The following is a 23,141-nucleotide window of genomic DNA, read 5'->3' as shown; positions in this document are numbered from 1 at the left end:
TTAACAATGATTCTATATTAATCTAATGGTATTCAACAATCAAGCTACACCCAAGGCAGGTCATTGCATATTGTAACAATTTGTCTATTAATCTAATGGTATTCTGCGATGAAGCTACACCCAAGGGAGGTCACTTGCATATTGTAACAATGAGTGTATATTATTCTAATGGTATTCGACAATGAAGCTACATCCAAAGAGGTCACTTGCATATTGTAACAATGATTGTATATTAATCTAATGGAATCTGACAATGAAGCTACATTCAAAGGAGGTCACTTGCATATTATAACAATGATTGTATATTCTTCTAATGGAATCTGACAATGAAGTTACATCCAAGGGAGGTCACTTGCATATTATAAAAATAATTGTATATTAATCTAATTGTTATCGAGAATGAAGCTACATTCAAGTGAGGTCACTTACACATTATGACAATCATTGTATATTAATCCAATGGTAGTCGAGAATTAAGCTACATCCAAGGGACGTCACTTTCATATTATGACAATAATTGTGTATTAATCTAATGGAATTCGACAATGAACTACACTCAAGGGAGGTCACTTGCATATTACACTAATGATTTTATATCAATCTAATGATATTGGACAATGAAGCTACACTCAAAGGAAGTCACTTGCATATTATAACAACAATTGTATATTTTTCTAATGGAATTCGACAATGAAGCTACATCCAAGGGAGGTCACATGCATATAATGATAATGGTTGTATATCAATCTAATGGTATTCGACAATTAAGCTACACCCAAGGGAGGTCACTCGCATATTGTAACAATGATTGTATATTAATCTAATGGCATTTAACAATGAAGCTCCACTCAAGGGAGGTCACTCGCATATTATAACAATGATTGTATATCATTCTAATGGAATTCGACAATGAAGGGAGGTCACTTGCATATTATAATGATTGTATACTAATCTAATGGTATTCGACAACAAAGTTACATCCAAAGTTGCATATTGTAACAATGATTTTATATTAATCTAATTGCATATTATAACAATAATTGTATATTAATCTAATGGTATTCGACAATTAAGCTACATCCAAGGGAGGTCACTTACATATTTACAATGATTCTATATTAATCTAATGGTATTCGACAATCAAGCTACACCCAAGGGAGGTCACTCGCATATTGTAACAATTTGTCTATTAATCTAATGGTATTCTACAATGAAGCTACGCCCAAGGGAGGTCACTTGCATATTGTAACAATGATTGTATATTATTCTAATGGTATTCTACAATGAAGCTACGCCCAAGGGAGGTCACTTGCATATTGTAACAATGATTCTATATTAATCTAATGGTATTCGACAATCAAGCTACACCCAAGGGAGGTCACTCGCATATTGTAACAATTTGTCTATTAATCTAATGGTATTCTACAATGAAACTACGCCCAAGGGAGGTCACTTGCATATTGTAACAATGATTAACAATATTTTAAAGGTATTCGACAATGGAGCTACATCCAAGGAAGGTCACTTTCATATTATGACAATGATTGTATATAAGGCAAAGAAGCCTATAGAGGATAAGCTGACCTGGGTGGTGGAGAGGGGGACTCCCTAGAGATAGCACTAGCTAAACAAGACCTCAGCCGCTTGGCTAGCGAGCAGTATGAAGGTCAAGTAGTTAGGGCTAGGTTAATGAAAGTCTCTAACGAAGCTGTGAACATTAACGCTGTTGAGAGTAAGGCTGCTCTAAGGCGTGGTTCGGACGGGTACATTCGGAAAGTACATAACCTGGAAGGACACACCCTCGTGTGAGCTCGGGAGATCTGCGAGGGGTTTTGGGAGCATCTATCGGAGCGCTTCACCCAACTACCCAGACTCAGGGTATAAGAGTTTGGCAGCTATTTGGCTGACTCGCCCCGCCTCATGGCTGCTCGAGCGGCTAGCTGTGATGGTCTTGTTACGGAACATGAGGTCATTACTGCGTTGAAGTAGGTCGGCTACAACAAGTCCCCTATGAATTCTACTTGAGCGTGTCGCCCATGTTGGTCCCTATTCTGAAGGATGTGTTCAACCATTGGTTTGCTCACAGTTCCATCCCTGGATAGGTGAGGAAAGGTCAATGGCATGGTGGGGTGGAAAATTTTGATGATTTTAGGCCCTTGACTCTGCTAAACACAGAGTTAAAGATTTTGGCAAAGATTCTAGCGAATTGCTTGCAGGTTGGCATCACTGATTTGATCGAACCGGACCAGAGCTATGCTGTGAAGGGGAGATCGATTCAAGACAATCTTCATTTGATCTGCTCGATCATAGAGGGAATATTAGACGACACTGAAGCCGCGCTGATCAGTTTGGATCAGTCCAAGGCGTTTGATAGGGTCGACCATCGGTTCCTGGGATCTGTGCTAGAGGCCGCCGGATTTAATCCGGACTTATGCAAGTGGATCTTTGTCCTGTATGATAGGCTGACAGTAGCACTGCAGATTAACGGTAAGCTGTCGGAGTCATTTGCCGTGTCCTGGTCGGTGCAACAGGGTTGTCCGCTGTCGCCTCTCTTGTACGTCCTAGTGTTGGAACTCCTCCTTCGCAAGTTAAGGGACGAGGCAGCTACACTAGTCCTGCACGGAATTGCTTTACCTGGAGGTACACGAGCCAGGGTTTCTGCGTTCGCCGCTGACGTCACCATGTTCGTGTCTTGCCCCACAAACGTTCAAGTGGTGGTCGAGGCGCTCGCTCGATACGAAGAAGTCACAGGGGCCGTTTTGAACCGCAGCAAGTCTGCTGGCCTGCGGTTGGGAGCCTGGACCGGGGTAAACTCTATTCCAGCTTCAGCTGGACTGATGGGCCGATCTGTATTCTCGGTGTCTGGTTTGGACCGGGACTTCAGCTGGAGAAAAATTGGTCGGAAGTATATGGCAAGGTCAAATCGTCGGTCAAGACTTGGATTCGAAGGAAATTCTCCTTGAAGGGTCGGGCGGAAGCATGTGCTACATACGTCTTTCAGCTGATCCTTTACCGATTGTCTGTACTTCCTCTCCCTGCACAACGCCTAACCTGCTTACAAAAGCACCTTAACTCACTTCTGTGGGATGAGGGTAAGCATTATGTGTGCAGAGAGGTCTGTGTCCAGAGTCCGAGTGAGGGAGGCCTGGGTCAGCCCAGTCTCTTGTGTCATAGAAACGCAAGGAGATTGGCTTTCCGGGGTCGTTCGCTAGAGGAGAACGCTCCTTGGGTCCCTGCGATTGAGAACTCATTTCTCAATCTCAAATCCGACCCCTCGGTAGAAGGTCGTTGTAAACAAGTTCTTTGCCAAATGTCAGAATGTCATCCAAGTTCTTTGCCGGGGACCAATGTCCTCGATCAGCCTAGGAAGAGACTGTATTGGGAGTTCTTGGTGGGCACCGCGAAGGATCCTCTTTGTAGGTGGTTAGGTTGGTCGATGGAGGTTATCCACTCTCAATGGAGTTGGGCGCCGGAACGGGATTTTCTGACTAATTCGGAATTCTCCCTGACCTGGCGACTGGTCTGAAAAGCACTGCCCCTCTTTGAGGAATTCAGCATATACAAAGAACAAACAAGGGCCTGATGCCCGCGCTGCGACGAACACAAGCTTGAATCGATCAAGCATGCGTTTTTTAGTTGTAGCGAGATCCAGGCCCTATTGGAGTACGTCGGAGAGGTAACGGCTCACATCGATGGCGAGTAGCCGCTTGATCTTGACGCTGGATATTTTGTCTACAACATGGAGCCACCGTTCCCCAGGGAGGAAAGAATGGTTTTCCTGGCGATCCTAGCAGTAGCGCGTATGGTGATCTGGATTACGTGCCTCAAGTAGGTCCGCGAAGGAACATCTGTTCCAGATCGGGATCTGATCGTTTACTTTAAACATCTGCTTAAAGTAAAGATCGGATGCGATTGGAGGAAGTTGCCTAGAGTGTTGTTTAATAAGAGGTGGGTTCACAACATTAGTTTGTGTGTCCGTCGAGGAGCCAAGTTTGAATACATGTTTCCTCCTTAAGCATGGCACGGGCGGTGCTGGGTCCTTCAGAACCCATCCCGCTTAGTTTAGCAATAGAATATTTAAGAAGGCTCTTGACTTGTGGTATAAACGAGATCCCGCTCCTGCTTTTGTTTTTTGGGGCTAGAGAACCTCTGGGTCTGCCCATCCCCTATTACATCACTTGTTTGTTTTTGGATATCCCCGGTCATCCCCCTAGTCAGAGTTCACCTGCCAACCCCCCTCCACCCCGGTACTTTATTTTCTCCCACTTCTACTAAGGCTTCTCCCCAACTCCAAATAGGGATCTCCCTGCTTGTTTTCGGTTCCCCGGAAAACAGTGGGGCGGGGTGTCTAGTCACTTAGAGTAGGATAGGGAGGCTCTTACTAACAACCCAGTAGGATTTATATTTTATTTTGGAAATGAACATTTTCATTAGCTTTCCCCACTCCACGAACTTTTCTACTCTTGATTCAAAAACTTTTTATTTTACTAATGAAATTGAACTTTCTTTTATCTTACACATGCACATACACATATTAAATTTTTGGAAAAAAAAAAATGCATACACATGCATACAGATGAGTTTTTACAAATTGTAAATATGTTTTTTATTCTTAGATGCTGGGGATTTATTAGATTAGGATCCACAGGGGGGGGGTATTATGGTAAATGTTGCCAGTCAAGAGTAAGACTCCAAAGTCATCATTGTTACATTTATTAAATAGTCACAAAGACCCTGTACCCTTCCCCTCCCCAATTTCTTATAGGGCCTTGTGCCTAATATTGTTGTGAATAATTTTACCTTTTATTCAATTTTATTATTGTTTGATTTGTAATTTTACCAGCAATAAAATATATAAATAAGATCAAAGTGTAGTATCTGTTCTTAGAATTCAAACGATCTCATCTTTCGCCCCCCCTCCCACTAAGAAAATGAGGGGGAGGTTATACCTGGGATCTCAAGCTGTAGAGAAACAAACATTACTCGAAAATTAGGAGGATTTATGCCTGGAATGTGATCAAATCCATTCACTCATATTTCGTATATGTAATGTTTTAGATGCATTGTTTACATTTTAAAACATAGTAAAACGAATCCCGTTTCCTCTCTAGACATATCTCTCTCTTTCTCTGTGTTTGTGTGGCTCTCTCTCTCTTCCTCTCTCTTCGTCTTCCTTACTCTAAAGGGAAATAGTGTTACTAAAAAAGAAAATGGCGTTTGGCTTTGTTTTTTTGTAAAAACATCGATCGTTAATATTTTTAAGCATATTTTTTTTACTTCACATTTTTGGCTTGTTATTTTTCGTTTAACTATCGTATCTAACTATTTTTAACCTACTAATAACTTTGGTAAAATTTTCATAAGGTGTAAGTTAATATTGTAATTTGTATGATAGTCGCCTTTTTATCAATAACAGCCTCTTATTATATGAACTGATTTTATATACAAACCGCCATTACAGCTTGGTGACGTCAAGATCACGTGACATGACTCAGCATTTATTAAATTACAGATAAATATAGTTAAAATGTCACTTTTTTGCCCCCCACCCCCGTAGACAAACGGTCAGCTGAATAACTTAGAGTTGACCTTTAGCGCTAAAAATTCGATATTTGTCGTCCGGAGGGTCGGGCTTTAATATGAGACCAAATTTGTGAATTTTTGTTCTGTCTGTCGAAAGTTTTTGGCGGACATACAAACACACATACATACATACATACAAACATACATACATACATTTTCGCTTTTATATATATAGACTAGTGGGGTGGGGGGTACCCGGCGTTGCCCGGGTGTTTAGAGGTGTGTGTGCTCGGGCAGGGGGGGTGTTAATCAAAACATAAGAATAAGCGAAGTAAATATTTTTAAATATTAAATAGTAAATTATTAAATATTTTATATAAAATAAATGTTAAAACTTGAAAAAATCGAAAAAAAAACACAAAACAACTAACGTAAGGCAAATGAACGATGTAAAAATCGGAAAAACAAAAAAGAAAACGCGAATGTGATGGGAAAAAAACAGAAAGACGAACGTTAAAACTTCTTTAAAAAAGGTGAAAAATAAAAACCAAAAAAAAAACATAGAACGTGAAAAATGGTTTAAATAAAAGTAACCCTGTTTCAATATTAAACCTTTAAAAATAAAAAAAAATAAAAAGACATCTCACACCACGATTCGAACCCAAAACCTTTAGATGATGAGGCCGCCCTCTAATGAACTGAGCTAAGAAGACGCTGACAAAATTAGGTCGTTTTTTTTAATATTTAAACTAAATCATGTTCCGACGTCATTTGCGCATGCGTAAAAGCGAACTTGTCATTAGAGGGCGGGTTTTGCTGACCCCTCCCTGTAGAAAACTGATGATTTTAGGGTGAAAGAATTAATATTTTTGGCCAATTTTACGATATTTGTCGGGCGAAGGATCGAGCTTTAAAATGATACCAATCTCGTAAAAATCTGTGACCCGTGTTGAACAAACACACATACAAACATACACACATTTTCTCTTTTATATATATAGACTAGCGGGTGGTACCCGCCGTTGCCCAGGTGTTTGGAGGTGTGTGTGATTTTGGGTAAATCAAAACACCCGGGTGTTTATGTCGGGGGGGGGGGGGGGGTAAAATAAAAAAAAAAAGTTTTGGTAGGTAAGTATGAAGGATCGAACCCGAACCCTTGAGTCGAAGTTGGAAATTAAAGTGTGAAAAAAAAACCGTGCGATGTTAACCACTGGGCCACCACGAAATAGTAACGGAAAAATGTTTTAATTTGTTTAAGTATTAAATCTTGGCAGGTGCCCGTATTTAAAAAGGTCAACTTTGACTGCGGGGCAGTATTTTATTTACTGCTGGGCAGGATTTTTAATTTTTTTTTTGTTTCCCCAAGATGTTGTGAGGAAAACCAGTTCCCCATAAAAAGGGATTGTGCAAATTGAATAGCAATTGTCTGATATAAGGAGGAACTCCACATTGATTGCTTTTGGACGTTTCTGGCATCGCAACCGGAAAAATGCTGCCAGAATTAGTTTCGCTTTTATTATACGAAAAAGCTTAATGTACATGTGGCGATCGAAAAATGTTGAATATTTATCTTTTCAAAGTCGAGCAAATTAAATAGACAGACGACCCCCATTGTTAACTTGTAGATATTATCATTTAGATGTGATATAAAAATTTTAAGAAGAAGTGAGTCGACTGAGAAGTCCAGCGAAGAAAGCTTTTACAGACATACACAAAAAGTGAACATACATACATATATACACACATTTTTGCTTTTATATTTATAGACTAGCGGGGGCACCTAGCATTGCCTGGGTGTTTGGAGGTGTGTGTGTGTGTGTGTGTGTGTGTGTGCTCTTAAATCAAAACAAAAGAATAAGCGTTGCCCAGGGGGAGAGGTTAAAAAAAGTTTTGGTAGGTAGGAAGAATCGAACCTTGAGCCCTGAGGCGAAGTTGCAAAATAAAATCTGAAAAAACACGACACGTTGACCGCCAGCAACAAAGAGTAACTGAAAGACGTTTGAATCTATTTAAGTAAAAAGAGAATTGACAGGTGCCCACACTTAATGAATTAATGAGGTCAAATAGAAGTCGCGGAGTTAACATTTTTTGTAAGTGTTACAATAACGTAAGCAATCACTATTCAGCAGTTAACATTTTCTGTGAGACAGTTTTTAATGAGGTCAAAAATCCGGTTTGTTTGCTTTTACCCAATTTTGGGGAAAAGCAGCTCCTCGTTTATTTGGGGAGTGTCCAGATGAAAACAATTGTCTCATATGATGGTAAAAAGCCGACATTGACCAAATGTTTACATCGCTTTCCCGAGACCACCCGGCTGTGGGCCAGGGAACTGCCAATTCGAATCCAGTTTCGCTTTTTTAATACTGAAAAGCGAAAGAAAGACGCCGATCAAAAAATCTGGAAAAAATAGCGCTTTAAAGTTGGGCAAATTAAATACACACGACCTCTGTTTGTAACTCATAGATATTATCATTTAGACAGCATATAAAAAGTTTTAAGAAGGAGTAATCCTACCGAGTAGCACCCCCCGAAAAAAGCCTTTTGCGAACATATACAAAAAGTGCACACACACATTTTCGCTTTTATATATATAGATGTACGTATATTTGTAATCGTCTAGTGTTTTGATTGTGTGCAAATGTATATACGTGTCAGTTTGTATTATTGTAATGGTCTCTTTCTGCATGTATATACAGTTTAGCAAATGGGACCTATAACAGTTTATAGACAATTGTTTCACAAAGAGAAATCTTTGATTCAAATCAGAGATACATACTTTCTTGAATAGTTCCTTAATGTACTATCCTGAAATTGAAGACATTTTTCCTTCAAAGAAACTCACAACAACCAAATTATATATTTTTCCTCACAACAACCAAATTATATATAAATATAATATTTATTTCCCATTTGTTAATTGCTTTTTAACTGGAGTTGTGCTTTTATTTGGAGGGAGAATTGTTTTATTGCAATACTGACCTAAATTTTGAATCAACAAAATGAGTGCAACAATTTATAATAAAAAAAGAATAAATTTTTAATTTTAAAGTTACAAACTTTTTACCTCTCTGCTATAGCAAACTAAATACAAGGTTTTTAATGTAGGCAAAATCCAGCTTCCTCAAAACACTACACTCTGGGTTTGGATAAAAATTAAATTGCCTAGAAGGATTTATCATTCACTGACCAAAGACTGTAAATACATTGATAAAACAACACAGTAGTTTTAACTGAAAAAGGGAAACACTATTTAGTTTGTTTATATAGACTAATTTACTTACAGAAGAAATTGTAAATTCTTTTAAATCTTTTATAAAATTTAAATGTATAATTTTAATTATAAAAAGATGTCCACTACATTAAAAATCGACCTTGTACCTAACTCTTCTCTCGTAAGGATACAAGTAAATAGGGACATGATCTCTGCCATGTTTTTTTTTGTTTTTAGATAGCCCGTTTTTCTTAAAATATATATGAAAAACCAAGCTATATAGAATAGTTTATATTTGTTGTTTTTTTTTTGGGGGGGGGGCTGGAATCTAATCGACTAGATTTAACTTTGACCAGGGAAATCAGAAATAAGGAGATACATGTGTGTGTGTGTGTGTGTGTTATTTTCTTAAAAAAAAAAAAATTAATACATCACAAATTCAAGATAATTTAATACATAATCAGACACATTTTTAAGAATTAAGTGATTTTGTATTTTATCACTAGTAAAAAATGTACATTACATAGTCATTTGAAATATTTTCTGTTCACTAAAAACAAACATTTACACTATTAACATTATTAAAATGATTATTCTTTGCTGAACCACAAAGTCTGTTTCGTCACTGTTGAGGGTTGGTTTTGAATACAAACAGATTATACAGTTTGAGTTTTGATAATCTTCAGCACTCTTAACAAACAAATATAAGCAATAAATTAAAATTGCTTTTAATTCATCACTTTAAAGCAATTACCGAGTGTGCTGTTAATTCTAACAATTTTTTACATGTGCACCTTGATTAAATAACTATAACTACTCGTTTGTTTCTAATTTATGCAAAGCCTACTTTTCAGAAGCAATTTACCATTGACAGCTCTAATTTAAATCCAAAATTGTTTCCTTTGCAAGTCTTAAAATTTATTAGATTTTCATGGGTTATTGTCAATATTTAAATTCTGACTTTGATCTCTGGTGAAAGAAGATCTGAACAAATAATTTTAGTAATATGAGTTTCTGCTGTTGTCTTTGGCTGTTGAATTTTGTATGGAATGACTACAAAAGATAATCTATGCTATAATAACTCGACCATCATTTTAATTTTAAATGGCCATGCAGATAAAGTTCCACATTACAAACAAGTTCTAACTTATTGCCCTTTACCTGTAGACTCTTAATAGTTTTGTTCACCCGATCAAGGCTTAGAATCTATCTACTTTATTTTTTTTGTTTGTTTTGAATTCATATTGTAAGGAAAGAACAAAAGATATTCATTTGATTTTCTTTTTTCTTTAACAATTTCTTATGTGATTTAATTTAATTCTTTTCAACCTGATCCCAACAAACAACACAAGCAAAATGCCAACTGACTAAAGTTGGAAATCATTCATCATTTAAACAGTATTTTAGAAACATAGCAATAAGAAAATCTAATAAATAATAAAAGAATATACTAAAATAAAAATGAGTAATTATTGAACTGAAATCAAATTTTCTCCATTAAAATGTATGCTAACATGATTGGGTTGCAGCACTCTTGTCTGACAGGTCTGAGGATACCTGTTTGACAGTTTGTCTGGCTGCTGTATTCTGACTGACAGTACAGGCACCCTAACTTTTTTGTTTCACTTAAGTTATATAATATCGGGATGTTTGTAGTGTCATGTCGCGCATGGAAAGGGATCCTACACTCATCTCTGGTGGGCATTCTCAAGGCCACATTTCTATGGATGAGGAGTCAGCTGATGGTGGCTATGCACATCTGCTTTGTCTAGCCCCTCTTATCCTAAACTGAAACAACTAAATAAAATGTAATGACAGCTTAATCCAAAATAACAATCAAACCAGACACACACTTGAACAACGATTCACCTTGAGGCTCACATTTACAAATATCCGTGGACTTAGAACAAACTTAGATGATGTAGAATCATTTCTCCAAGCAAATTGGATATCTTAGTGCTAAGTGAAGCTAACTTGCACTCATCCATTCCCTCTAACCACTTTAATGTCTGGTTATCTTCCACTTTGTCGTATGCACGGACTTGGAGTCTATATTTGTAACATCCTCCCCATGATTAGAGAATCTAGTCTAGAATCAGATGATCGGACCTTAATTTGCTTTAAACTAACTTTACAACATAGTGTTAGTTACCTATATTCTCTTTATCACTCTCCCTCGACTGTACTCTACAGTGCAGTAAATAATGGGCAATCTATCTAACATGAGGTTCTTTGCACAGCAACTGACAAAGCTACCATGCTTGCCCATCAGTTTGCCTCAAACTCTACTTTGGAGCCAGCAAACCACTCCCTCCAAGATTTTCTTTTGTGGACAGAAACTAGTGATGATCTGAAAATCACCTGTTCTCAAGCATGTGGACCTGATCTCATCCCAGCTGTACTATTACAAAAATGCTCCGCTGAGGTCATTCCAGTTCTCCCCAAAGTTTTCAACAAATGCCTTAATGAATTTTGCTTCCTTGATTGTTCGAAAACTGCTTCTGTGGTACCAGTTTACAAGAATTCTGGCGAAAAAACTGACCCATTAAATTATCGCCTCATTAGCCACTCCCACTTTTCACCAAAATATTTGAGTCCATAATTAATCAAGCTCTAGTCCATCACCCTACAGTTGCTAAACTTCTATTCGACTATCAATACAGATTTAGGCAAGCCCTTTCTACTCCAGATATCCTAACTGTAATCTTTGAATGTATCTACCATGCACTGAATAAGGCAGGGGAAGCTAAGACAGTAGCCCTAGATATATCTAAGGGCTTCAACAGGGTATGGCACGATGGTCTTCTCATGAAAATCAGACCCTAGAGTATTACTAAATGAATACTTAACATAATTTATTCCTTCTATAATATAAATCTCAGCTGTCTGTTTAAATGTATGTATGTATGTTTGTATGTCTTGCAAAAACTTTCTACAGAGGTAATGGATTTTCACAAGATTGGTATCATTTTGAAGCTCAACTCTTCGAACAACAAATATCGAAAAATTGGCCAAAAGCATTAATGTCTTCACCCTCAACTGGGCACTTTTCTACAGTTGGGGGAGGGGGGGCGCTTTTTTCACAGATATTTTTGAAAGTCATCACCTCTTTTCGATTGTCTAGCCTTAATTTAAACCTACGTCACTTCCGGTTTGGTGATGGGTGTAATAGCTAACGTGTCACTTTTTTTCCCCCATTCTTTTTCTTCTTCGAGGTACGAATTCAAGCCTGCCTGCTTACTACAACTTTTGGTTTTTGCTCAACACACACCTCTAAACACCTGGGCAATGCCAGGCATCCAGGATAGTCTTAAACAAGAGAAGAATCGAGGTTGTCCTCGATGTTCGTACATCAAAATAATATGATATAAATGCGAGTGTACTTCAGGAGGTCGATTCTTGGACTTTTATTATTCCTGATATTCATGAATGATCTCTTTATTGTCGCTCAATATATGTGCCTATAATTTTTTACATCATTCCATAAGAGCAGGTTCCGTTTTCACTCCATACTCAATACTTCAATATCTCTATGTATTATATTCTTCTAGCCTTAATTTTAGTGAGCAGTATATTATATTTTTTTCACATTTACATGAAATGATATACAGTGATGTTTTTTTTTTTTAGAGGAGGCTTAACTTGGACGAGATACTTTCAGAGAATTGAGTCACTCAATTTTTGATTAATGTTCTTTAAGATTTAATGCAGATTTCTCAAAGTTGATTGATTATTATTTTGGTAGAAAATTTCTCTTAAGTTGTCCAGCTCTGGTTGAAATTTACTGGGCTTAGTAGATATTGCCATTGCATAAGAAAGCATATCAGTTATTATTTTGGTGGAGAGAGGTAACAGTGGTCTAGTAGTTAATGACATAGACTGACCATCCGCATGTTGCCAGTTTGAATCCAGTTCATTCCATAAAAATTACTTTCACTTAGGATGTTGGCAATCTTCATGTGGTCACTCCTGTAATCCCCAATGTCTTTCTAGAAAAAATTCTGACTATAATAATATTGGAAAAAATAATACCAATTATAGAATTTTCAGATTTAGACGATATAATGATAATGATTTTGGCGGAAAGTTTCTTTTAAGTTGTCTATTTCCTCTTGAAAGTTGTTGAAAAGAACAATACAATTACATTGACACCTATTCATTCCAAATTTGAACCCAACACAACTATTCAGCATCGACATAACAAAATATGGATAAAAATATGTAACATTTTTCTTTGAAAACTTCTCTCTATCTCTGGCTGTTCCTTCACTCTCTCTGTGGTAACTGCTTTAATAATACATAAACAGACGTCATGCTGTTCAACTCCCTACAAAGTATCCCTGCAACTTATGTCCCTGATAATAGCCCCCTACATCAAAGTAGCATTGTGCCTTGTTTGGGGTTAAAATAAATAAATAAATAAAAATAAACATATGACAAAAGAAAATAAAGAGTTTTATTTTGGATAAAAATGGATATTTCTTTTTTAAATCACAACAATTATCTTTTTTAAAAGATTAGCTTCATTAATCTTGTAATGGAATGAAGACCAAAAAATTTCATATTTTAAAAATATTTTTCTAACAAATGTCAATCATTGCCTTTTGAATTTTCTATTATTTTTCTGAGTCATTGGATTTAAGTTGTGTGTCATTTTATTTGGTACTTTTTGATTTGATTGTTGCAAAGACTTTCCAATGCTGATCTTTCCAGTTTGTGAATCCACAGTAAATTGGGCATAATGGAAATAGATTAGGAAACACACAAAATGGACACAGGAATAGAAGGAGATGAGTAGAGGAAAAAGATGAGGCTTGCTTGCAGGGGGAGCAACCAATAAACTTGCAATGTTAAGAAGCAAACAACCAACCAATGACACAAAGAGCTGAAAGAGAGAGAGAGAGTGAGTTTATTTAAGAGTAAAAAACATTAAAACATCAAATATTCCTATTTAGTGAATAATAGCTGACATGAGTAAATATAAATGCATTTTCTAACAATTCATCTAAATAATTTAGATAAGATTCATTTAGTAAGAAAAAATGTTCAACAAATTTACATTTTCCAGTTGCATACAATACTGGTGCTCAAGACAAACTATTAAAAAGCTGTTTCAGCTGCATCTCTTTATGAATATTTTTCTCCTGTCTGAAGTGGTTCTGATGTTCAAAGAAATGGCAGCTGGTGAAAAGAGGTTTAGTGACTATGAAACCCCAAGCGAAGAATTTTTTTTTTTTAATTTTCCAGACCAGACAACTTGCATTTAATTTTTCATTCAATTTTTAGAAGAGTTGTGTGTGGATTAGTTTCAATTTGTTTTATTTAATTGCAACGGACATGCACAACTTTATTGATCTACAAACTTTTATGTGTTGATAATTAACAAGGATTACATTTTCTAAAACACCTTTGCAATAAAATAAAATACAGATTCAAACGATATTGAAATTCATCCAACGAACTCAAAAGTTGGTTAAATCAAAAACCTACAGGTCACATTGCAAATGACAAACTGCTGACCAATGAAGGTCAAAATGAGCAAAAATTTCCGTTTCATAATTTTTTTTCTCTAAAAGTAAATATTTATTCATTTTAGTTACATGACAAAATCATCCTCCTCCTCAATGGGGTGAGAAAAAGATGTGAAATGTAGCTTTGAGGTATCAACTGCCTATCTTCTGACTTCCAGGAGAAGAAAACTTTGGAAGTTTTCTGCATCCGGAATTTATATATTTATAAAAGTGAAAATGTCTGTGTGTGTGTGTCCATTTCCCTACCAAATAACTGTCAATTTTCAGTCTACAGACTCGAGATTTGACATAAAGGGTATTGAGATTTGGGAAAATCGTTTTAATCGGTTTTCAGCCAGAAATTGGCTGTTAAGGGGGTCAAAGTTCAACATCTTGACCTTTAAGAACTCTACCAAACTCCTCTGCCAATTTTGGGTCTAAACACTTCAAATTTTAGATATAGGTTCTTTGGACATGGATCAAAATTTATAATTTTATTTGAGCTCAAAACAATAAATGTTAAGGGGTAATAATTGGGGTCAAAGTTTTAAAAAAATTGACCTTTCTCTATGATAGTTAAGGAAGCCTATTATATAGAAATGCATTCCCATACATATTCACACTTTTTAATATAAACATATGTATATAAAGTTATGAACAGTACATAGGGCTCAAGCAAAGACGGGTTGAACTGCTAGTAACTGATGAACTAAAAAATTATTATGGTTTTATTGCTTTCCATTTAAAGGACACATTATTTCAGGAAGAATATTTCTGTTGTCACAGACAAAAATGTTTTGTTCGTCTCTAAGAATAATAACTACAATGTCACAGAGTTTCACCCCATTTGAAAAGTTGATTCCATAATGTTTAAACATACTTTAATTATACATCCTTTATGTGCATACGAGTAGGATAACTGACCCTTTCAGAAACATTTTAGAACAAGCTGTATTTCTGAAACTCTTGTTCTCACCTACTATTTTCGTAGATGTCCATCACGCATACATCTTGTTCTTTGTACTTCATTTCAATTCATACTTGCTCTTGCTGTGTTGATATGTTTTATGTTTTCCTTTCAATAAAACTGAATGAGATTCATATTTTTATCATAAAATCTTCTCACTTGTTTACTTGTCTGAATCTCTGTTTTTGTTTCCTCATAAATTAGGTCCATTTCATCTAGAAATTTTAACACTAGTTGGCCTCATCATTTTATTAAAATTCAATTTAATGAAAGAAGATCTGCCAATTTTATTTTCAATTATAATTAACTCAGATGACCTGTATTTAAGAATTCAGGTGATTTCTCATCCCCCTCTCAGTACAGGCCAATAAGTCTCCTATGCGTCATGAGTAAGTTGCTGGAATCTGTGTTAAATACAGAAGTAATCAACCATCTCAGCAAAACTAATCTTCTTAGTGACACACAATATGGTTTCCGTTCTGCTAGATCTACAGCAGATGTGCTTACAGTTATATCTCATAGGATTAGCAAATCTCTCGATGGAGGCAACCTTTCTAGGGCAATTGCTCTTGATATATTTAAGGCCTTTGATAGGGTATGGCATAAAGGTTTACTTCACAAGATCTCTAGCTATGGTATAGCTGGAAATGTCTTCTCAATTATTAAATCATTTCTTTCTGATAGGTTCATAAGAGTAGTAGTTGATGGGCAAAAATCAGAAGTTCACGGTATTAATGCTGGAGTCCCTCAGGGGTCCATCCTGGGCCCAACTCTTTTCCTGATCTACATTAATGATCTTCCAAATCACATCCTTACATTATTTGTAGACATTTATGCTGATGACACTACCATCTATGGTAGCACATCTAAGACAGTAAATGACCAAGTTCTCTCCGATTCTCTCTTCTCTGATCTTGATCACGTTGTACAATGGGGAAAGGAGCTGGTTACTTTTAATGCATCTAAAACCAAGCTTTTATCTTTACAGCATCAACGCTCTGATCCCCATCTGGCATCAATTGAAATGAATGGTTCGCGTCTTGAGGAGGCCTCAAGTTTTGACAAGCTTCTAGGCTTGACCTTTACTCCTGATCTTAAATGGAACTCGTACATCAAATTTGTTGCCAAGGCTGCTGGAAAAATGGTGGGATCCTTCTATCGATCCAGTAGATATCTCACGCTGATGCAATTCTCTACAGGTACATCAAGGATGGAATACTGTTGCCACATCTGGGCAGGAGCTGCTAGAAAGGACTTATCCTACCTTGATAGGGTTCAAAATAGACTTCGTAGCCTCGTAGGAGATGTCCTTTTTTCTTCCCTGCAACCTCTATCTCATAGAAGACATGTTGCGAGTTTGTCTCTGCTGTATCGTTATTTTCATGGAAAGTGTTCGACTGAGCTTCAGCCTATGGTCCCCCCTCACCAAACTTTCACAAGAAACACTCGTTTAGCTGAAAACACTATTAATAATTCCCCCCCCTCTCTTTATCTGTGCCTAAACCCAAATGTAGATTCCATAAACAAAGCTTCTTTCTTAGAACTGCACACCTGTTGAATAGCGCAGGTCGATTTGCAACTTTTTTCAGAAAATCAACATGGCACTGGTGATGATAGTTGGGATTTAATGTGATAAGAACATATACCAAAAATTAGATTCCCATCTTGAACAGAAAATTGAGCATTTAATTTTAAAAATCGTGTAAAAAAATGCTGAGAAATCCTTCATTTTCATAGCATTTTTCACAACACTGACTTTGAAATTTCACTATTTTTATAAAAAATCCAATTAAAATTGATATATTTATATGAAATACATTGAAAGAAAAATAAATACATGAATTATAATTTTAATTATGAATCACAACTAGCAAAATATCTCAACTTTTACTGCACTGATTAAACAAAAATTGTAAAAAAAGCTAATTAGCAACTAAGTCTTTTAAATTTCACAATTCAAAAAGATATGTGGAGATGTATTACATAATATAACAACTTGATACAAGTTACAGAACCATGTATTTCAATTTTTTTTTATTAAACACAATAATATAAACTGTTATAATAGAACTAAATTGTTCTGTATAATTTCCTTTTGAGGAAAATGAACGTCTAATTTGTTGGCACGATGACTTTGTAATAATGTGTCTATGTCTTGCTTCCTGCCCATATACAAATTTTTGAGAAAAACCAATCAAATTTGACCAGTGTGTGGCTGCAAAATTGATAGCAGTAATCTTTTTCATTTTTTTTTTTTTTGAGTTGTTCACTATTACTGGAAAAAAACAACACAAAAAAAAGAAAAACAATTATTTGAAAACACTTATTTTTTATATTTTTGCGATGTAATATGAATAAAACTAATTATTGTTTGGGTAAATTAAGAAAACTAATAAAATTTAAAGGATAAATATTTATTTACTTAATGGACAAAATCGTTTGAATGCCCTCTTCTCTCACATTCAATTCATCTGAATTTATCATCAATATTATATTTTCCGGAAGTAGTGCAAAAGCACTATATTTTGAACAGTTTAAAACAGTCATTTGGATTTTAAGTTAACTGTTGTGTTCTCTGAATCATATTAAAATATAAATATAAATTGGTTAAAAAAAATATTGTCGGTTTTGATCTCAAACCAACTAACTGCATACACTTGGATGATAAATTTGACCAAAATGTTTAATTTATCATAGTGTTTGAGGATAGACAACTCTAGTCCATAAACACATTAATCTTGTGGTTTATGTTAGCCATCTTCCTTGATTCAAGGGCCCAGTTTTCTAAGTTAACTTCTCCACAAGAAATGCCAACAGCATACTCAAAAAGTAGCCTCTGGTCTTCACACTTAAATTATTTGTTTCTTCTGCTGTCAGATAATGATGATCGGGAGGGACACTAATTTTTTAGAATTCTACTTGAGTCAAATCTTGATAATTATTGATACAAAGTTCCCCCAAAGGACCAGTAAATGCTAGGCTTTTTGTTGTTCCATCAATTAATTTAAAAATTGCTGTAAATGGCAGTTCTTCTAGTGGAACCTGAAAATTGAAAAATTTGCATGTTTAATAATAGAGCCAGATTACATAATAAATACCAATACATTATTTTATTTTCCACAAAAAAAAGGAACATAATTGCAAGTGAATCTATAGAATTAATTTTACCTCCTTGTTAGGAGAACAAGTGCAGATTATGTGTCTTGTTTGACAATTTTCTGTCTTGCACTTTACTGCAAAGTCATCACATCTCAAGACAGAAAGTTTATAGCTACTAGAAGATATATCAAACAGTCTGTCTAGCTGTTCCTTCATTCTTTTCACTTTGATTGCTGCAAGATATTTCCTGTCAATCTGTTTGGCCCTCTTATAGCAAAATATATTGACCTTCTGTCCTATATAATGTTACCTTAACAAGAGCAATTGTGGATTGACTGCTTGCTGAATACTAATTATTTTCTTGGCAATTAACTTAGAAATCTTACTATTTTTTAAGTGGGGATAACTGTTTTCGAGGAAATAACTAAACTGGATGACTTATCATGAATTTGGGAGTGCTGTTTCATCAAAATGACAAGGTGGACCAGCAAATTTTATGAAGCACGGATTAAAACTGAACGTCATGCTTTTACTGACATTCTAATCTGAAAAGTAAAATAAATAAATGGATTATAACTGAAGGAAACTGTATTAGGCTATCTTCCAGTTTCATATGTAAAAGAATAAGTGCTAGTTATAAGAAATAATGAAAAACTTTGTAGAGTTGAATTAGATGTATTTGTGATACTATAAAGTGGCCCTGGGGTGGATTTGAGCCACTAAGTGCTGAGAGGGGGGGGATAGACAAAGGAAGAGGAAATAGCTTAGAATAAACAAAGAAATCGGAAATATCCTACAATAGACAAAGGGATAGGAAATAGCTTAGAATAAACAAAGAAATTGGAAATATCCCACAATCAACAATAGATAGGAAATAGCAAACAATAACAATAGGAACCTACTGATAAAACAGGGAAGTGCAGCTTCCGATAGCCAGGGTGGGGTGGGCAACCTGAGAGACCAAGACAGAGGAGAGATGAGTTGAGATCTAGATGCGCTAGACGGCGGATGGAAGTTGGACAGTTAGAGTTGATAAAGACTACAGTTAAACAGTTATAAAGTTGACTATGAAATAGAGATGTGGAAAATTCTAGAGTTGACTGTGAAACATAGACAAATGTAACATCAATAGAACGGGGAGAAGACACACACACACACACTCACAAGTCCAACAGTCAATTTATATGTGTGTTTTCCTTTCTTTGTTCATATTTGTACTTTTGTGAAACCACGCGTGAGTCGCCAGCGAGAAAATGACGATCCTGCCATGAACGAAAAATCCATGGTACACGACGTTGGGAGTTGGCGATCTGACGAGGGAGCCACACATGGAGTTACATATTGAAAAGAGAGTACCAAACCAAATCAGAGGCATACTAGTGTTTAGTTTAGATATTTTTAGCAGATTTTAGCTCCTCCTTCGATAACATGAATTTATCCATAAAGAGATTCATTCTTGCTGTAGCTGTGCCATTTTAAACGAGTGTTTAGAGTTTGAAAAACCAGTGCTTGTACACTGTTACTATGCTATTTTTAATAGTATTTTCAAGTTAAATTTAATTTTTATGAAATTTTTGTTTATTACATTTTTAAGCGAAAGTACAGAATAGTTACAATACAACCTCCTTCCCATTGTAATTTGACTTATGGTATAGAAGGAAATGCGTGTTCATTTCACGTCGGGTCAACAATTTGTAGCGGTGCAAAAAATGAATTGAATTGAGAAAGAGATGAACAACGTGTTAAATTGAATTAAAACGAACTAGAATTTTATTTTGTGAAGAAACAAATGAAAGAAAAGGGTACAGCACGTGTTTAGTTTGGTGTGCGTCTCTCGTTAAATGGTGAGAAGGAAAGTCTATAGCTTGGCGTGCGTCTCTCGCTGTTAGCTGGTGAGAGGGAAAGTCTATTGTTGTAGAGAGAGAGAGAGAAAAAGAAAGTCAATCCAGGCCATGGAGATAGAAACTGTTGACTTTTGCCCCACGCATAGTAGCAGGTGGCGTGAGGTGCGCGCCCCGAAAAGGGCCGGTTGGTCCGTCGACCTCTCAGGTCGGAAGCCGAATTGAAAAAAAAAAAGGAAACCAGATCAGGTCTCTTGCTTTTATAGTTGTTTCCGGTGGTCTTTTGTGCATGTGTGGATCTCCTTTGAAGGGTACGTGTGCGCGTATGTGTGCGTACATGAGTGTACGTTAGTGTGTGAGTGTATGTACGCAAACGTGAATATATCTATGTGTGTGTACGTGTGTGCGTATGTTTGTGTGCGTGTATGTATATGACAAGAAATATGGCTTCAGATGTGAACACGTTTTTGTGCGAGACTAGAAAAGGCTCACACACCATATTAAGAATGGCTTTCTAAATAACAAAGTTATTTTAGCACAATAACATAGATGCACAAATAACAAAAAATTTTTAAAGGAGTTTCCTTATTTACTCGTATTAATCTTTGTGGGTTATCTGATTTTAAAATTATAATTTTAGAAGAAAAACACCGCTTAAAAACAATTACTCCCTAAAAATAAAAGAAATTAAAATTGAACACTAATTTTCTGCAAAGTATTTTTTTAATAAGTAGGAAACGTGAAAATTTACGTGGTTATGTTTCGTAAAGAATGTGTAGAATAAAATAGTATGGACTATTTTTTTTTTTGTTTTAATATAAAACTGGAATATTACCATATTCTAATAAAAATTTCAAATGGAATCTGATGTGAAATATTAGGTTGGTGCAAAAATAATGTTCAAAAAATGCCATTATTATTGCACCACCCTAATAGAAACACAAATTAAAAAAGATAAAACAAATATGTTTAAATTCACTTCAGAAACTTGAAATATAATAATATATATTCTAAACAAGTATTTTTCGTTTTTCCTTTCAAAATAATTAAGCATAAATCATAACGTTTTCAAATTAAATAATAAACAAACGTTAATTTTCAATATTAATAACGAGCGTGTTTTGCGACGGTGAAATCTAAAATGTTTCCACCCCCCAAAAAAGTTTCTGAAATAAAAAATCGAACTTTGGTCATTATTATTTAAAAAACATAATTTTGCCTTTACACTTAATATTTATTTTATTAATTCATTATCTTCACTCATTTTATTTAAAAATGTAGTTTAAAATATATTCTAAATAATAATTCTATTTTCTTAACAGTATGGATTGTTTTGATGATGGACGTTCTTAAAAATTCACCGAAAAACTTTTAATCGCTTCAATTTTTTAACTTTTAAAGTCATTTTCTCAAGCAAAGATAACGATTTTGAGAAAAATATTTCCTGTAGGTCTTTTCTATGTCAAACCCGAACTATCATCACCATTGCCTCACCAGGGTTCCAAAATCGACCTGCCCTACTGTGGAATTGTCTTCCGTTTTCCTGCTTTCCAGCTGTCTAAATTATGGTTGTCTTCAAGTCTAACGTAAATAAGTTCTTGATTAGTCGTTCCACTTGTTAACAAATTTACCGAATTTCCATTTACTAACGATTACTATATTATCCAATTTCTACTGTACACTCTTTAACCCTTATTCTCAAGTGGCCTCTTGGCCTTGATAAGTGGTGATGCCTATGTAAAAAAAAAAAAGAAAAAAAGATTATCATTCACCTGAGTAAAAACAAGCGTATATATTTTTCATTGTTGGCAAGAAATTAGGGTTCTCAGTATACAGACCTCAAGTATTATCAAATGGAATTTAAGCTCAAAGAAGAAATAAAAAAACAAATGCTGATTCTCTAAGCAACCAAGCCAGAACCTTCCTCAATTAAAGTTAACAACCTCATCATCTTATTCAACTAGTTCATCATTTCTTCCATGAAAATACTATTTTAAGTCAATGTAATAAAAAGAATTAGATGTTTTAACATGGTATTAGTGATAGCATGATTTTTTTTTAAATAATACAAAAAATTCATACAAATATATTGAATTAATAACAAAACTTACCATGTAGGGTAAGAAAGGATAAATGCAGGCGATCCATTGTTTTTTTACTTTTTGTTTGGGAGTAAGATCAAAACCAACACTGACCACAATAGAAAAGAGAGCCAATGTACTAAAATAATGCACCAATAAACCATCCTTCACAAATAACGGAAACATGCTGAAAAATGAAGCATTTTAGTACATATCAGCAATTATTTGATATTCATGCAACTTGTAAATATAAGTTATGAAGATTGCTTTTGTTGCTTAAACTATTTGGATGACTTAGTTGAATTAAGTTTGACTCATTGAAATATGTCACAATTTTATGACTAAAAATTAACTGAAAATATTGGCAACAAAATGAAGCATAAAATGAATTACTTTTTATCTGAAAAAAAATTCAAGTTATAAGATTGACTAGCAGGCCCTGTTTCCTGGCGCAAATGCTAACTAAAAAATATCAAGTATGTTTTTTTAATGAATATATGTTTAAAATAATTTCATTTGTCTTTACATATACATATAAACACTCAAATATATAATTTATGGGCCTTATTTTCATGTTTATTCTTATTTGAGTCCTGTAAATAACTGAAATTGTATTCTTTTGTATTAAGTAATCAGAAGGGACTTCCAATACTTGCCATAGAATTGGTGACATCATCATTTTGAGCATATTTTACAAAGTTATGAGCATTGCTTATAAATGAAAAGCATAAAATATAAATAATGGAAGTAAAATCTAATAATTAAAAAAACGGCATTGTCTATGAATGCCATAGCATGGTAAACCTAAAATAAATATTACTTCAGCATATATAACATTAAAATTCTGAGGGAGTGTAATATATTTTGTTCAGATTTCATTAAATGAAATATGCAGGAGGGTGGGGGGAA

At 35.1% G+C, this 23,141-nt stretch overlaps 1 protein-coding gene across 3 annotated transcripts in view; it reads right to left on the bottom strand.

Annotated features, from left to right (window-relative positions):
• Window positions 1-13,166: 13,166 nt before the first annotated feature.
• The window catches only part of LOC145256582 (dolichyl pyrophosphate Man9GlcNAc2 alpha-1,3-glucosyltransferase-like), a 107,572-nt gene continuing 97,597 nt past the window's right edge, over window positions 13,167-23,141 (bottom strand). For 2 of the 3 annotated variants that reach the window (XM_080115586.1, XM_080115585.1), the window contains 2 exons: window positions 22,263-22,419; window positions 13,167-13,619 (listed from right to left, as the gene is read on the bottom strand). In XM_080115586.1, coding sequence (XP_079971712.1) covers window positions 13,329-13,619; window positions 22,263-22,419 — 448 coding nt within the window. In that variant the 3' untranslated portion in view covers window positions 13,167-13,328. The remainder of the gene's footprint in view (window positions 13,620-22,262; window positions 22,420-23,141) is intronic. The other variant, XM_080115587.1, reaches the window with a different exon arrangement.

Source organism: Euprymna scolopes, chromosome 3 (assembly GCF_053919585.1).
Source record: "Euprymna scolopes isolate OS-2025 chromosome 3, ASM5391958v1, whole genome shotgun sequence".
In the NCBI taxonomy this organism is placed as follows: Eukaryota; Metazoa; Mollusca; class Cephalopoda; order Sepiida; family Sepiolidae; genus Euprymna; species Euprymna scolopes.
This window is presented reverse-complemented; position numbering and strand designations above follow the sequence as displayed.